General features: G+C 47.4%; 1 protein-coding gene across 2 annotated transcripts in view; it reads right to left on the bottom strand.

Moving 5' to 3' along the window:
- Window positions 1-14,973, bottom strand: part of MYT1 (myelin transcription factor 1) — a 60,190-nt gene that overhangs the window by 10,284 nt on the left and 34,933 nt on the right. For both annotated transcript variants that reach the window (XM_063172469.1, XM_063172470.1), the window contains exons 10-18: window positions 14,501-14,614; window positions 12,836-13,050; window positions 10,111-10,316; window positions 8,897-9,166; window positions 8,018-8,172; window positions 6,048-6,110; window positions 5,743-5,811; window positions 1,192-1,254; window positions 524-607 (exon numbers count right to left, since the gene is read on the bottom strand). In XM_063172469.1, coding sequence (XP_063028539.1) covers window positions 524-607; window positions 1,192-1,254; window positions 5,743-5,811; window positions 6,048-6,110; window positions 8,018-8,172; window positions 8,897-9,166; window positions 10,111-10,316; window positions 12,836-13,050; window positions 14,501-14,614 — 1,239 coding nt within the window. The remainder of the gene's footprint in view (window positions 1-523; window positions 608-1,191; window positions 1,255-5,742; window positions 5,812-6,047; window positions 6,111-8,017; window positions 8,173-8,896; window positions 9,167-10,110; window positions 10,317-12,835; window positions 13,051-14,500; window positions 14,615-14,973) is intronic.

Raw genomic sequence — 14,973 nt, 5'->3', positions numbered from 1 at the left:
CCACAGGAATAAACCCCCTGGGATGTTTTGAAAACTTCAGCCTGAGGCAGCAGAGAGAGCTTTTTTTCCAGTTCACTTAGAATTTTCTGCCCTGGAAAAGAATATTCAGGGTTGCCAGATCCTGACCCAACTCAGTACTGGGTAGTTTCTACTCCATCAGCCCTTGCCTGCCCATTGCTTCCCAAAAACCTGCAATGTCTGACTTGGCTGTGGGGTTTTACCTTCATTTATAGCACCGCTGTGGTTTTCCAGAAATTACATAAAACACAGCTAGCAGAGAAACTGTTTGTGAACCTACCAATCTACCTTTCACATCTGCAAGAAAAAGACGCCACTACCTCCCCACCACTCAATTTTTCCATCAAATATCAAAACTGCAACACCAAAACACAGCAAAGGATGCTCAAAGCAGCGTGAGCAAGGGCGGATGTGGGGTGGGTGCTGAGTGATCCCCCACATAAATCTGTGTGAGGTGAAGTGGAGGGAGTGACAAGCTCTGCTCAGGAGTTATTCCCAGACTTACTTCATCAGCTCTGGGTCTTCTTTATCATCCTTTGTCGGGGTGATCTTGATCCCACTTTTCTTGGCACGAGGGCAGCCTGACAGACTGTGGTTAAAAAGAGAAGAAAGGCCTGTCTCACTGGCAGAATCTCTGCATTTGCTATTCCCCCGCTTCAGTCATCTTTCCCTTGAATTTGGCACAGTGTTTTTGATCTCTCTCGTTTTGCAGCTTCACATCACGAGGAGAAGTCAGAAGGAAAAAAAATAGTAAAAAATTGAGGGAGATGGACAGTAATTAATGGTGTCTAGATAAGAAGATATCTGCTAACAGCCTGCAGTGTTTAATGGAATTGTTGAAACAGAAGGCTCAGATCTGTGCTATTAATGTTCTAAAGTGATAATAGAAGTCATAAATAGGTAGCAATATTAACAGGAACATTGCATCAGCTAAAATCTGACCCTTTGTCTTTTATTCTGTTGAAAGGAGCTTCTAATCAGATTCTGAAAACATCAGAAAAAAAAAAAAAGAAGTCAGATTAAAGAGATGAAAATAGGCTTCAGTTGTCAGTAACATTAATGTTTTATTCAGAACTTTACAACTCTGCCCACTGCAGGGAAAAAAAAAAAAAAAAGAAAGAGAAAGCAACACAGAAAGAGACTAGAGAGAAAATAATTTAAGGGAGATCTTACCTTCTATGTGATGCATAATTTCCTGTTATGTGACCAGAGCCATCACAACCAGGAGTAGGGCACCTGCAGAGGCAAGGGAGGCTCAGATTAGCCTGGGGATGTGAGCAGGGGATCAACACTTTGTGACAGCTCTTCTCAAACAGAAATCTGGGTGCTGTCAGCATGAGCAGGTTTTTCCTTCCTGCCCCTTCCCCCTCTGTAAGGACAAGATTCGGTCTGTAATATCCGTGGTACTGATTTCAATGCACCACTGCATGATGCGACATTGGAGAGGAACATCTCTGGGATGTTGGGAGCACAGTGAGGAGCTGCTCTCCCATGAGAGGATGCGGGTCCCAGCCTGTGTCCCCACCCTCATGAAGGGGACAGTTCAGAAGCTGATAATAATTAAAATGCCCCTCCAGGACAGTGTTTGTCAAGTTTCGGAAGGCATAAGGAGACATCAAGGGCCATCCAGGGCCAGCAGGATGGACCCAGGATGAGAGCAGAAACCAGAAAAACAGCTGACAGCTCTGGACAGCAGGGCCACCACGGCCACCACCAACAGAAGGCTTTGGCTCAGTTCTGGGTGACTCAGGGAGCATAATCTCAGTGAGGGCAAGTGGGCAGCCCGTGGCAGGAGGGTCTGCGGAGTGCAAAACCACTGGCCAATGCTTCTGATGACAAATGATGGAGAAACAGGAGGAAAAAGGTTAGGTTAGCCCTGGGACCTCTCCTTCCACAACACCGTGGCCAGGGGACAGGGAGTCAGCAGGGGACAGCCTGTGAGGGTCCTTGGGCTGGGGACCCCCGGGTCACCACAGACAGTGCCCTTTCTGCAGACTCTGCCCCTCAGCTGCTGCCTTACAAAACTGGCACGTCACCAGCTTGCTGCCTGCCCTTTCCTTCTCTGTGTCACTGGCTAATGGCACAGCTTTACAATTCAGTGTATTTGAGCCGAGCCAAAAAGAGGCTTTTTTTCCTGCAGATTCTCGAGTAGGTGCATCTGCAGCCGTGAGTTTCCAGGTGAGCATCCAGAGGTCTCCATGGGAGGCTGGAGGTCGCTGCTGTGATCACCCAAAGGTGCACAAATGCTGCAGGTCACTGCTGTGATCACCCAAAGCTGGCAGGGAATGGCCTGAGCTCAGCAGCCTGTCATTGATGGTGAGGGATGGAAAGGAGCACCAAGATCTGCTCCCTGTGCTGTAGGTGACATAAAAGTTGTCATGGGGACAAGGGAGAGAGGTGAGCAGTGTTTGCAGAGGATGTGCAGGCCAGCCTGCCAATTAGCCAGGGCTTTTTGAGTCAAGTAATTAAGGCCAGGGGAGGGGGTGTGTCACCATGATATTTTCTGAAAAATCCCTTCGCCGGGATTTCTTCTCCTGGGAAGTTTCAGCTTCTCCCTGTTTTGCTGCTTTGGAATGTGATTTGGAGGTTGTTTATCCAGCATGTGAATTGTTTTAATTTAATGACCAATGGTGGTCCAGCTGTGTGGAGACTCTGAGGAGTCACGGGTTTTTCTTTATCATTCTTGTTAGCCTTCTGATGTATCCTTTCTCTCTTTCTTTTAGTATAGTTTTAGTATACCATTTTTTAATATAATATCATAAAATAATAAATCAGCCTTCTGAGAACGTGGAGTCAAATTCTCGTCTCTCACCTCGTCCTGGGGACCCTCACAAACACCACAGGGGTGTGCAGAGGAAATGCAGGGTGCTGCTGCAGGACCAGGGGGAGATGCTCACTGCTCCTTCTGAGCAAAGCTCAGGGAGCTTTGCAGAGCACCCTTTCTCCTTGTGGGTGGGGTTTTTGGTGTCCCCACTTTCTCCAGCCCTGCTTTTAAATCACCAATGCCTGGTGTGGGTGGCTGGGTGACACCTGCAGCAGGGCAGGGTTGGTGTCTCCAGGACATGGCAGGGAAATGATGGTGATGCCCGGGCAGCCCCTGAGCTCAGAGCTCTTTGGAAAGGCAGGATGCTTTCCCTAAAGCTGGACAGGGCTCTGAGCAGCTCTGAGCAGCCTGATGTAGCTGAAGATGTCCTTGCTCACTGCAGGGGTTTTGGCCTTTAAGGCCCTTTCCAATCCAAACTATTCTGTGATTCTGCACTGCTGCTCTGCCCCCTGAGAGCCAGTGGAGCGGTGGTTTCCACAGGTGACTTTCATTTGGCAGCTTGGAAAACAGCTGTTTTTAAAAAGTCTTCCCATTTTGTATAGAGAATACCAAAATTCTCCTCTTTGCAGCAGCTCTGAGGGAGATTTTGGTGTTTGCACATCACTGAATAATCTCCATTGGCAAAAAAATATTGGTACCTCACGTTGGGTAAGAGAGCAGGGACATGGCCTGGTCCTAGAGGGGCAACAGGGAGGCTCAGAGCCAGGAAAACATAAGTGCACAGGGTCTGGTGCAGTAAGGGCAGGACACATCCAGCAGGACCTCAGTGAGGGTGCAAATTCCTCAACTTGTTTAGAAATTACAGGTTTGGGAGATGACTGGGATATTTCCCAGCTCTACACTGTTACAGTGAAAAGCAAAACAATTTCTCTGTTGTTTTAGCTTCAGGGTGGGAGGAAATTATGAAAACACTAACACCAAACTCTTTCTTCCTTTCAGGATTTTTAAAGAGGAGAGAGAAGTAATTTGATTTTTATTTTTAATTATCTGGAGACAAATCATACCAACAGAGACCTTTTATTGCATGTTCCAGCCTGGAGCTATTTTTTTTATATCAGGGATATTAACCCCTAAAATAGAATTTATAATAGAAACACTGACATGGTCTTATCTGGAGTTCTGAAAAGCTGTGACTGTGCAATCTGTAATATCTCAAAATCCCTTCCTCCCTCCTTTGCTCCCATCCTCACCAGGACATATTAAAAAAAAAGTGTTATTTGAGGAAATAATATTAACGAGCTTTTTTGGGGGGCAGAAGTCTCCTTTTTTTACGCAGTATTTTGATAAAAAGCACTGACATTGATGCTAGAGGGGAACACAGCAAGGCTGGACATGATGCTCAGTCCCAGGGATGAGCCTTTTGCTTTTTGTCTGGCCCTTCCTGGGAATGGCCACTGCTCCTGAGAGCTTTTGATATCTTTAACGCTAATTGTCTGATCACTTGGCTGTTCTTTCAAACTGTTGGAGAAACACCAGATCAGCAGAGCTCTTTGAAGAGCTCCTTTCAGAATGTGTATGGTCTATAGTGTGTGATTAAGTGTACTTAGCACTAATCACAGCAGTCCTTGCCATCCACCAGCAAATTCTATTAATATCAGCTAATCCTGCCACTTTGTCCACCTCTGTGATAAGGAGCAGGTGGTTAACTAACACCTTTCCTGGCACCAGCTCCACACTGGTGGTGGGGCACAGAGAAGTCCAGGAGCCACCACAGAGGGATTTGGGACTTTTCCAATGGCCTTAGTGACCAGTGGGAATAGCACTGGCTCAGCTCCAGAAACCCCTGATGGCACACGGGGCACAGCACTCTTGGGTTTTTTCATGATGTTTTTTCAATGTAAAGCCTTTCATGAGGTTTTACTCTCAGTGGAGGCTCCTCAGTTAGGTCAGGGTCTAAATGGTCCAAAAACTGAATTCAGCAAGGCTGGGAACTCAGAGGAGACTCAGCCTGCAAGGATAGGGTGGGGCCATGAAAGAGATGATGAAAAAAATTCTCAATGGACTTTACACCAGAGATGCAGATTGGGTGGAGAGGGTTGGGGTCTCCCAAGTGTTCCCAACCAAACACAATTTCACCTTCCTTTAGGGAAGGCAACCTAAGAGAGCATTTGGGAAACCCACCTGGGAAGAATAAGCTCCTAGTGAAAAGGAGGAGTTTGGAGAAGACAGCAAAGCTGAATATGGGATTCAGAGGAAGGTACCCGAATGAAAATGTCAAAACCAGGTTCCTCCCTTCAGAAACATCAATGGGAATGGGAAGTTTGGGTTTCTGTGAGCCCTTGACCACTGGCTCAGGATCTGACCTCACCAAGCATTTGGTTACTCCTTCTTTCATTCCCTCACACATCATGAAAATTAAGAGGAACCTCTCTCACTACATCCCAAACAGCCCCTAAAAAGTAGCATAAAAATAGCATCCCAGGTTCTCCAAAAGAGTTGGCTTTGATTGTGCTGGCAGTGAGCTCCCAGCCATGTCTATACCCAAAAATAAATCCAGGCTCTGGATTATTTGAGATGGACAAAAATATGAAATGAAATGGGTTCTGGCCCAAACTAGGCAACAAGAGCTTGGGAAAAGATGCCAAGTGAAAAGGAAAATAACATGTCTACAATGCCCAGAGGAAACCTGCCAGGCATCCAGGTTATTTCCAATCATTGCCATGAGCCCCCTCCCCAGAATTATCCTTCCTCCGTGCCATTGCCTCTTCAGCGCAGCAGCTGGAAGCTGGACTCCACCAGAGATCCTTGCAGGCAGGTTTTGATCAGCTCTTTGAAAGGAGAAGGGAGGGGATGGAAAAGCAAAAGCAGAGCAAGAGGTGTGGGGGCAGGAAGGGAGAAGAGAGAAAAAAAGGGTGGAAATAAAGAAAAAAAAAGGAGTTCCAAGTTGAGCGCAAACATACTTGAGGTCAGCAGAGTGGGCAGCCATGAGGTTTCTGAGGCTCTTGTCAGCAAGAGGACAACCAGAAAGGCTGAAAGAGAAGAGATGGAATATCTGGATAAGCAAAAAAAAAAAAAAAAAAAAAAAAAAAGAATAAGAAAAAGGAAAAAGAAAAAGGGTTGGGGCATGGGGAGGGAGAGGGGCAACAGAAGGGGGGAGGAAACAGAACCAAACTACCAAACTATCCATATGGTCACAAACTATACCAAAAGAAAATAAAAGTTGTTTTTTTTAAAAGTTCAAACCACGTAGAAAATGTCGACCCACCTGCGGTGAGAGGCATAGTTCCCCGTTATGTGTCCACTGCCATCACAGCCTGGGGTTGGGCAACTGGGCAACAACAACAACAAAGAGCATGAGTGTGGGAAAGGAAGGGATTCCCCAGGATCCACGGGTGGGCAGAGCCAGCAGAGCCCCCTCAGGGTCTGTCTGGGGTGTCTCGGTCCAGCCCTGCTGCCAGACCCTGACACCAGCCCCATCCATCAGATCTTGGTGTGTGTTTCTGTGTTTGCATGGATATAAACCAGCTGTTCCCCTTCCAGCTCCCCTTCCTCCCTTTTTCCTTCTAAAAGATCATAAGGATCCTAAAAACAATTAGGAAAAAAAAAAAAAAAAAGAGAGAGAGAAAAATGTGGCAAAGGCAAAGAAAGTGTTTAAAACCCTTAGCTGATGGGAGGGCTTGGTGGCAGTGGGGGACTGGCACAACCTGATGGGTGGCACAGCCTGACAGATGTGGCCACCCATGGCTGCTGCTGCCAGGTTGGATCATTCCTGCCATGCTGAAGCTCTGGCTGCAGGAATCATCTTGCTCAGATTTCAGATAAGGTGCTTCAGATTGCTGAAATGATCTTTTTTTTTTTTCTCCCAGCCCTTAAAGCTGCAAAGAAAAGCTTGCAATCACTGTTTGCTGCTGAAAGGGAATGACAGTGAGCTCTGGCTGTGCCTGGGGGTGATGGGCAGATACAGGTGAGGGGCACCTGCCTGGAAATGGCACAAGAGCTGCACCCAGACGCAGAGCATCAGACACAGCAGGCCAGTCTGCTCCTGAGTTAACTACAGCTAATTCATTACAGCCCCTGGGCCAGAGAGAAACAAGGATATTAAATGGAGAGGGAAGGCTCAGGGCTGCCCATGACACCATTTATTTATTCCAGGGCTTTTTCCATTCAGGAAATTTCTCTATCATCACAATAAAATTAAAGCACGGGAGGACTTCAGGGCTCTATTCAGAAACTGCTGTTCACATCACTGGTGGGCTTTAAAAAACCCTTTTGAGCTTTGTGTAGGGCAGCTGATCTGAGCTTTGCTCATTTAGGGAAGGTGCTGCTGCTGCTCTGCCCCCACAGATCTCCTCCCTGCCTGGCTGCAGATAACGAGTGGGTTGGATGAGATCAGCAAAGCAGTGCCCACCAACTCCCTGTGAGATGTGTGGGAGGGTCAGATGCACAGGAAAGAAGCCAGGAACAGCTGGGATGCCTGGGAGGGGAAATCTCCCCATCACAACCTCCAGGCTGATCCTGACGTGCTGTTAGACCAGAGCCAGGTCCAAGCTGCCACGTTTGGCTCAAACCCTTAAACATTAACCATTCCTGTGGGTGTTGGCGTGGATGCAGAGCCATACTCCATCCAATAGGGCAGGTCTGGGTCTGTGCTTCCACCCACACTATGGACGGATGTGAACTGGGTCAAGGTCTCTCTCCAATGCAAAATGCAACACAACAGCAAACGTGCTGCAGCCTCAGGTCACATTTTGTGTTCCTGCAGTTTCACAGTGCTGGGACCCCTTGCACTAAGCCAACAAATCCTGTCTTCTCAATGAGACATCTTGTGTTCAACACCCTCTTCAAGAAGGTGTTGAGTTCCTTTGGGTGCTCCACAACATCAGCCAGTGTCCCAAAACAGGGGATTAGGACATTGGGTAGGTGCCATCACCATGCCAGAAACACTCTAACAGGAAAATAACAGGAAAGCCTGAAAGGATTTTCCCATTTTCCCACAACCTGTCCATGAATCCAGAGCACAAAGCTCTCAGGTTCCCTTCATCACTGCAAAGTAATGTAGGAACATATTTCTCCTCATTGATCAGCAGTTGTAGGAGGATGAGTAAGATCAATCACAGTAGGAAAGGGAGCTACAGTTCTTATTTCTATAATGTATTTTCTAATTTTGTTTCCAACCATCCTGGCTAAGCACATATTAATAGATTTTGGAGGAAGAGACAAGAAGGCAGGACTTACGTGAGCAGCTCTTTCTTGATGTCCTTGGAGAGGAATTTCAGCTTGAAGTTGGTTAAAGTAACTTCACCTGGGTATTTTCTCTCTTCAAAGTTCTCCTCTGACACTTCTTGCTCATCAGCTTCCGAGGAGGCAAAAGAGTGAGCAGCAGGCTCTGACTGCAAGGAAAGGGGCAGAGTTGTGCTGTGGTCATTGCTGCTGAGCTGTGGTGGGAAAGGATCCCAAGTTCATCAAAGCTAAGGGTTAGTGCAGCATTGCCAGCACACCTGAGCCCCCTGCAAGTACCTCACAGCACCCAGCCTAAATCCAAGAGCCTGTAATTTCCTGGGGTTTTAGGAGAGTTGTGTAAACCACGTCTGTAAAGGGATTTACACGTGGTTTTCTCAAGGTCTTGAAGGAATGAAGATCAGTACAGCCCCCTCACACTCTTCCTCAGCAGCCTTCCTGTGGGCAGAGTGGCAGGTGATGCTCTCAGAGCAGAACCCCCACCCTATCTGGGGGTCATGGCTGGATTCCCCACCTGCAGGATTAATGTCAGTGCCATGCAGGGCTGTAGCTGCTAATGGCAGATATAAATCATCCTGAAAAACATCACCAGGAGCAGCACTGCTGCAATGGGCTGACATGATTTACAATGAAGAAAACACTGCAGACCCAGGACAAGTGAAATGGTGGTTCTTCCTTTGCAAGGGCATCCCAACAGATCCAAAAGCAAGATCCTGCCTGGTTGATATCTGATAGCACTGACAAATTCAGGAATATTTCTTTCCTTGGCTCAACAGACAAACTGGGGCTTCTGGGCAAAACAGGACAACTGTGCAGGCAAACAGGGCATTCAATGTCCCCTGGGCTGTTATTCAAGCATGAAGAGGCACTGCTCACCTCCTCTGGCTCCTCCTCCCGCTGGCGGTTTGGTTTCGTGTAGTCAATGGGCCCATCCCATTCGTCCTGGCGGGAGGTCTGGCTGGACTGGGGGGAGGTCATGGTGCTGCTCGTGGCACTGGTGCTGTTTTGGCGCTGGGACACGTCTGGGGACTTCATGCTGGGACTACTGCTGCAGCTGCTGCTGCTGGGGAAGGTGCTCTCCCGCTTGCGGTGCTTGTTCATACTCAAGTCCAGAGTCCCATTTTCATCCACCTCAATGTCCATGGACTGGAAGGTTGGAAACACAACCAATGTTAGCAGCTGACAGAAGCTGAAGATCCCATGGGGATCTTGCCCCTGTTTGTCTTTTGCAGTGCAGTGGGCAGGTATTCATGTCCCATCCTCTCCAGAGTCAGGTAGGAGGAACTGAATAAATATTTCAGGAACATGTCATGCAAAGGCACCCCTCTACTAGAATGGGTTGGAGAGGACCTTAAAGCTCAATTCATTCCAACCTCCCTGCCATGAACAGGAACACCTTCCACTATCCCAGGTTGCTCCAAGTCCCATCCAACCAACCAAACCTTGGCCTTTTGACTCAGCTGATTGAACACAGGCTTCTAGTGGTTGAGAGTGCTTTGTGGGACTTTGGGAAAACCTGTGTTTTTCTGTAAAACAGCTGGAGATCAGACTGGACACAACTGGGGAACTTCAAATGGCATCAGATACAGATCAGGGAATGACTGAAACCAGCTCTGAGAATCATGGAATTACAGAATTGTTTGGGTAGGAAAAGCTCTTAGAGACCATCAAGTCCAAACATTCACCCAGCACTGCCAAGCCCACCACTAAATCATGTCCCCAAGTGCCACATCCACATGTCCTTTAAATCCCTCCAGGGATGGTGACTCCACCACTGCCCTGGACAGCCAGGGCTCGGCCATCATAAATCATAAATATTTCGTAATATCCAGCCTCAGCCCAAGACCCGGAATTGATGCTCATCTTACATGGGAAATTTCAACCACGGGGCACCTCCACATCACTCAAAAAGCCAAGATTCCCTTCTCCAAATGCAAAGTAAGGAGCCAAAAGTGTGATTTTGGGTGAATGCCTGCCTTGCCTCTATATTTAAAAAAACAAACTTAAAGGAAGGGTAAACCAAGGTGCCTCTCCCATCCTGAATTCCAAGTTTGGCCCCTGGGCAGTGGCTCCTGGCCACATTCACCCACCTTGCCAGGGGCCTCTTGCTGCTTGGTGCTGAGATTCTCAGGCATCTCCCAGCAGCGGGTGGAGAGGTTGAGGATGGCGGTGGCCGCCATGTGCGCAGCCTCAGCGTCGTGGGAGTAGTCGAAGCCTGTGGAGGAAGATGAAGTGCTCTTCACGTAACTGCTGGAGGGGCTGTGGCTGGGGGAAGAGGCCTTTGGAAAAGGTTTGGCTGGAATAAAAAAGAGAAGGAACAACACAAGGCTAATGTATAAGCGGCACGAGCAGCAGGGGAAGGTTAAGTCAGTGTGACACGGTTAATGTATGCACGGTTCCTGGGGTTATTCCCAATCCAGGGGCTGGTTTGTTGCCTGGGACGTGCAACAGGAGCAGTGCTGGCTGCAGCTCGTGCTTGGTGTGAAAGGTTAATTCATTAACTGACTCTGCCATAAATACCCAAAACACAAGTGCTTTTCTTCATTAGAGCTGCTCCTCGATGGAAGCAGTTAAAGGAGAAAGCTTAGAGAAGCTTCCTGACTCATTTTTTATTGTTCTCTCTCTGTCCATAACTTATCTGCAGGGCTGCCTTGCAGGGAGATTTCTAGTACTGTGTTTGAAAATTTTAAATTTATAAAATTACATTAATAGAAAACACATGGTCATAAAATATGAGCTTCCAAGGATGACACTAGTGAAATATGGATTTTCTGACAGCTGACATATCATTTAAATATGCCGGAGTAACAGGATTTATTGCACAGCTGCACATAGCCACACTGCTGCTCTGCTCCTGTGTGTCACAGCAGCAGCAACCAGCCTGGAGATGCAATTTCTCTTCATAATCTGTGAAATGAAAATATTTCTCAGGGTGGACTCACAATAAAACTTTCCCTAATAATAACAACTAATAATTCCCTATTAATAAAACTTGAAGCTGATCCTATTTAGGGGCCCTCAGTAGTTTCACTGGGTGCAAACAGGAGATCATCTGATTTAGAACAGCCACAGGACTGTATTCTGAATCAATTATCAAAATCTTCAAATTCTTAATTTATTCCACCTTGCTCTTTCTGGGGGAAACCATCCCCACTTTAGTGGGAGGCTCACCCAGGGAAGACTCAGAAGCTTTGGCCTGATCATGGCAAAACAAAGCCAACCTCAGCTGATGCAGCCACGGAGCAAAGTGATTTCATTATTCCCATTACAAACTTGTAATATAAGACACTATAAAATACTAATCTTCCCCAGCCCTGCTTTCTTCCTCGTTGCGCGCGTATATAATGCATATTGACATTAATGGGAGTTACGCACACACATGCGGGGGAATATAAATCCCTCTGGATGAAGATCTCTTTAAAATAAGTTCTCAGTGAAAGGAGCAGATTTCCCTGCTATGATTGGCAATCATATTCATCCTGTCGCTTTGATTAACTCATTGGAGGCTTGCCCACATGCTTATTCTTGTGTCTGGCTGCTTGTTTTCCTGTCCGGTTTAATCCACGTCTTCGAGGCGGGGTGCGAGTATTTGCCAACCCAACCTGACAATATCCAGGATCGGGAGATGCCAATTTCAATTTCACACCCTAGGCTCAGCGATGCTTTTCCATTTCATAAGTATTTCTAGCACTAATAGACTCGCAATCAGCAAATTAGTGAAATAAGCGATGAGAAAAAATAGAAAGGATTATCCTAGTGGGTCTGCTGGAATTATTTTTGTCAGTACAATTACCCTGAAAATTCTTTGCTAATATTGCAAATAACACAATCTATTCAGCGAGAGAATCACTTGTACTGGGAAACAAATTACTTTTCCATCAGCCCTAACCCAGGATGACAGTGGCAGTTGTGCTCTCTGGCCTCCATCCAATTTCATTGTCTGATCCTGTACAGATTTAGTACTGTAATAAAGAGCGCTCCCATTGTAGTGCAACAACCGGGATGCTTTCAAGTACGAACACTTTTTAGAGAGCAGCTGCATCAGGATTAAACAGGATTGTGGAAGTGGGATTAGCCAGACAGAAAGCCCTCTTGAGGCCACTGACTTCTACAAAATGGGCTCCTAAATATTTTCTTTTTCCCCTCAAAAAAATGTCTTGAGGTGCACAGTTCATGTCAAGTACCACATTTGCAAGGGCTGTGTCCCCATGCAGTGTCCCTCCTGCCTTTGGCAGCCCGACCCCTCAGGGTTTATTCAGCCATTTAATTTTCACTCAGAGTTATAGCCAGTGCAAAGTCCTCAGAACAGAGCAGAGGTGGGTGGCTACGATAGGAAAGAGCTGGAAGATAGAGGTGGGTGATCGATAGGTAGAGCTGGAGAGCAGAGCACGGCAGGGAAGACAAATGGGGGGAGTGGGTCATATATAAGATGGAAGAGAAGAAAACTGTAATCCATTTAGCTAGATGAGGAAAGCCAGATCAATAGATATGAGCTGCAAAGCAATGGGGACCAACTGAGGACAACTGTGCAACTTATCCTACCTCGAGACATCACTCAGATTAATGTTCCCACCACAGTTCTTCCCAAAGCCAAAGAGAGTCTCTTCCAAACAAAGCTTTCCCAGCAGCCATGGACTCCCCTCACCGTCAAAGGTGCCCACCTTGGGACCCACCTCACCCTCCCCATCCCAGGAGGGTCCAGCAGCTCAGCCCCAAGAGTCTCCCATCACCCCAAACCACAATCCCAAGAGCCTCACAATAGGCTGAGAAAGGCAGAAAATGCAAAAACTGAGTCCATCCCTGCTCCCAACTTACATTTAAAGGCTTTAGGTGAGGTTTCGCTAGTCTGAATCTTTGGGGCAAGCATGCGTTTGCCAAAAACCTGAGCATCAAAACTTGCATAATCGAAGGTGACCTTGGAGTACTTCTCCAGCTCCTTGGCCAAGTTGGCCCGGGGCGTTGCTGGGACCATGTTGGGCCTGTAGCTTCCATACTGAGGGATCTCCAGTTGCTTCACAAAGCACATAGGCCTGAGGATGAAACAACAAACAGCAATTATTTCTCTTTACCTTGACAAGGTGACTGTTTACAGGGGGCCAGACACAATGGGGGCACAGATGCACCTTGTTCCTAAAGGCTTCCTGGGGACGAGGAGGCAGTGACAGCCCTTTTGCTCTCCCTCAGCAAATCTGCATCTGATTTGGATGTCTCAGACTCCAGTTTCATTTTTTCTATCCTTTGTTACCTTCATTGGTTTTTTCCCTCTTTTTAAGCCAAACATCAAATTGTCAACCTCATCCAGCACAATGCTCTTGCAGGCTGTCATGGTGTGGCAGCATATTTTCCAGAAGAGAGCAAACTTGGGCAATAACTCCTTCATGGGAGCCATGACACAGGGTGGCACACAAAGGCACGAGGACCCCAGTTCAGCTCAGCTCCATGCTGCAGGTTCACTGTAGAGGCACCAGGGCCGCTGCCCAGCCTCAGTCCCTCCTAGAGACCCGCTGCTACGGGGCTGCCTATCATGAATCAATTTGTCTTGCATATAAATTGTATATAAATGGCCTATTGTTATTCTCCTTCCCGTGACCTCTTTCCACCAGAGAGTCCTCGGAGCAGGAGCTCCTTGGAGCGTGGACCATCCTCGTGATGCACTCAGAGCGCTCTGTGCGGGCTCCGCTGCAAATAAATAAGTAATCGCTCTAAATGGCCTTTCCAAAGTAGCGAAAGCTGGAGCACCAGGGTGCTCAGCAGTCCTGGGGAGCAAATAAATAAATGAATCAGAGCTTGTTGCCTTTGTGGGAGGGCTACTCGGGGCTCGCACCGCGGTTTTTATCCCGCTCTTGTTGCAAAATAACCAACCATATTCTAATCCATCTGTAGCCTCCTGAATCACATCAGCTACGGAAGCCAGCATCTATCAGGGACATCCTTAATGGGAGACAGCCCTTTCTCTTGGGAAGAGAGAGATGGGCAAAGTATCAAAATTAATGTGACTGGTTTGGAAACGAGCAGCAGGTTCCTCTCCTCTGAAAACTGCAGGCTAAGGAAGAAAAGCAGGTGCACTTGAATGCACAACTGCCATGGAGTGATTTGTGTGTAGCCTAAATCTCCTCCTTCTTCTCCTCCCCCCTCCCCAAGCCCACCCTTCTTATAATGCTGATATAATAACCAGCCCTGGCTGGCAGTTTGTGCTGTGGAGCAATCGGCACAAGTGCCTTCTGCTGCACTGCTAAAACCCTTTGGCCTGTAGCCTCAGCATTAATTGATGCTACAGAAGCAATTCATTGTCCTCAATGCTCTCCCTGGGATCATCAATTAAATATCTCCCCACCTTGGCGAGACCTATGATCATAATGACAGGACTCAGCAGTATCAAAATACAGCTGGAGCCGTGGCTGCTGTTCCTGGGAGTGTGGCGGGGCAGGGAGGGCTGGGGCAGGGTGGGGACACGGAGCTGAGCCTTCCTGTCCCCCTTACCTGAGTATCCGGTCAGAATTGGAGCTGGTCTTCGCAGGATCACCAGACTGGGTTTGTTGCTTTTCATGTGATTTGGCTAATTTCTCAGCAGCAGCAATGGGGCACCCAGATAAACTGTGGGAGTTGGTTGGGGTTGTTTTGTTTTTTTTTTTTTGAAGGAGAAAAAAAAGAGAGAAAGAAACCAAGCATGAAGAATGAGCACAGAAACCTTCATTTCACACACCCAGAACTACACTAAGCCTGTGAGAAAAGTATTTGCTTCTTTATTGAACTTGAGCAAGTTCAATAAAAAGACAAATTCACCTTGCACCTCATCAACACGGAATCATTAAATGATATAGAATGGTTTGGGATGGAAAGGACCTTAAAGCTCAATTCATTCCAACCCCCTGCCATGGGCAGAGACACCTCCCACTATCCCAGGTTGCTCCAAGCCCCATCCAATCCAGCCCTGAACATTTCCAGGGAAGCAG

This window comes from Melospiza melodia, chromosome 19, assembly GCF_035770615.1.
Source record: "Melospiza melodia melodia isolate bMelMel2 chromosome 19, bMelMel2.pri, whole genome shotgun sequence".
Classification (NCBI taxonomy): domain Eukaryota; kingdom Metazoa; phylum Chordata; class Aves; order Passeriformes; family Passerellidae; genus Melospiza; species Melospiza melodia.
The sequence above is the reverse complement of the archived record's forward strand: the minus strand, read 5'-3'. Positions and strand labels throughout refer to the sequence as shown.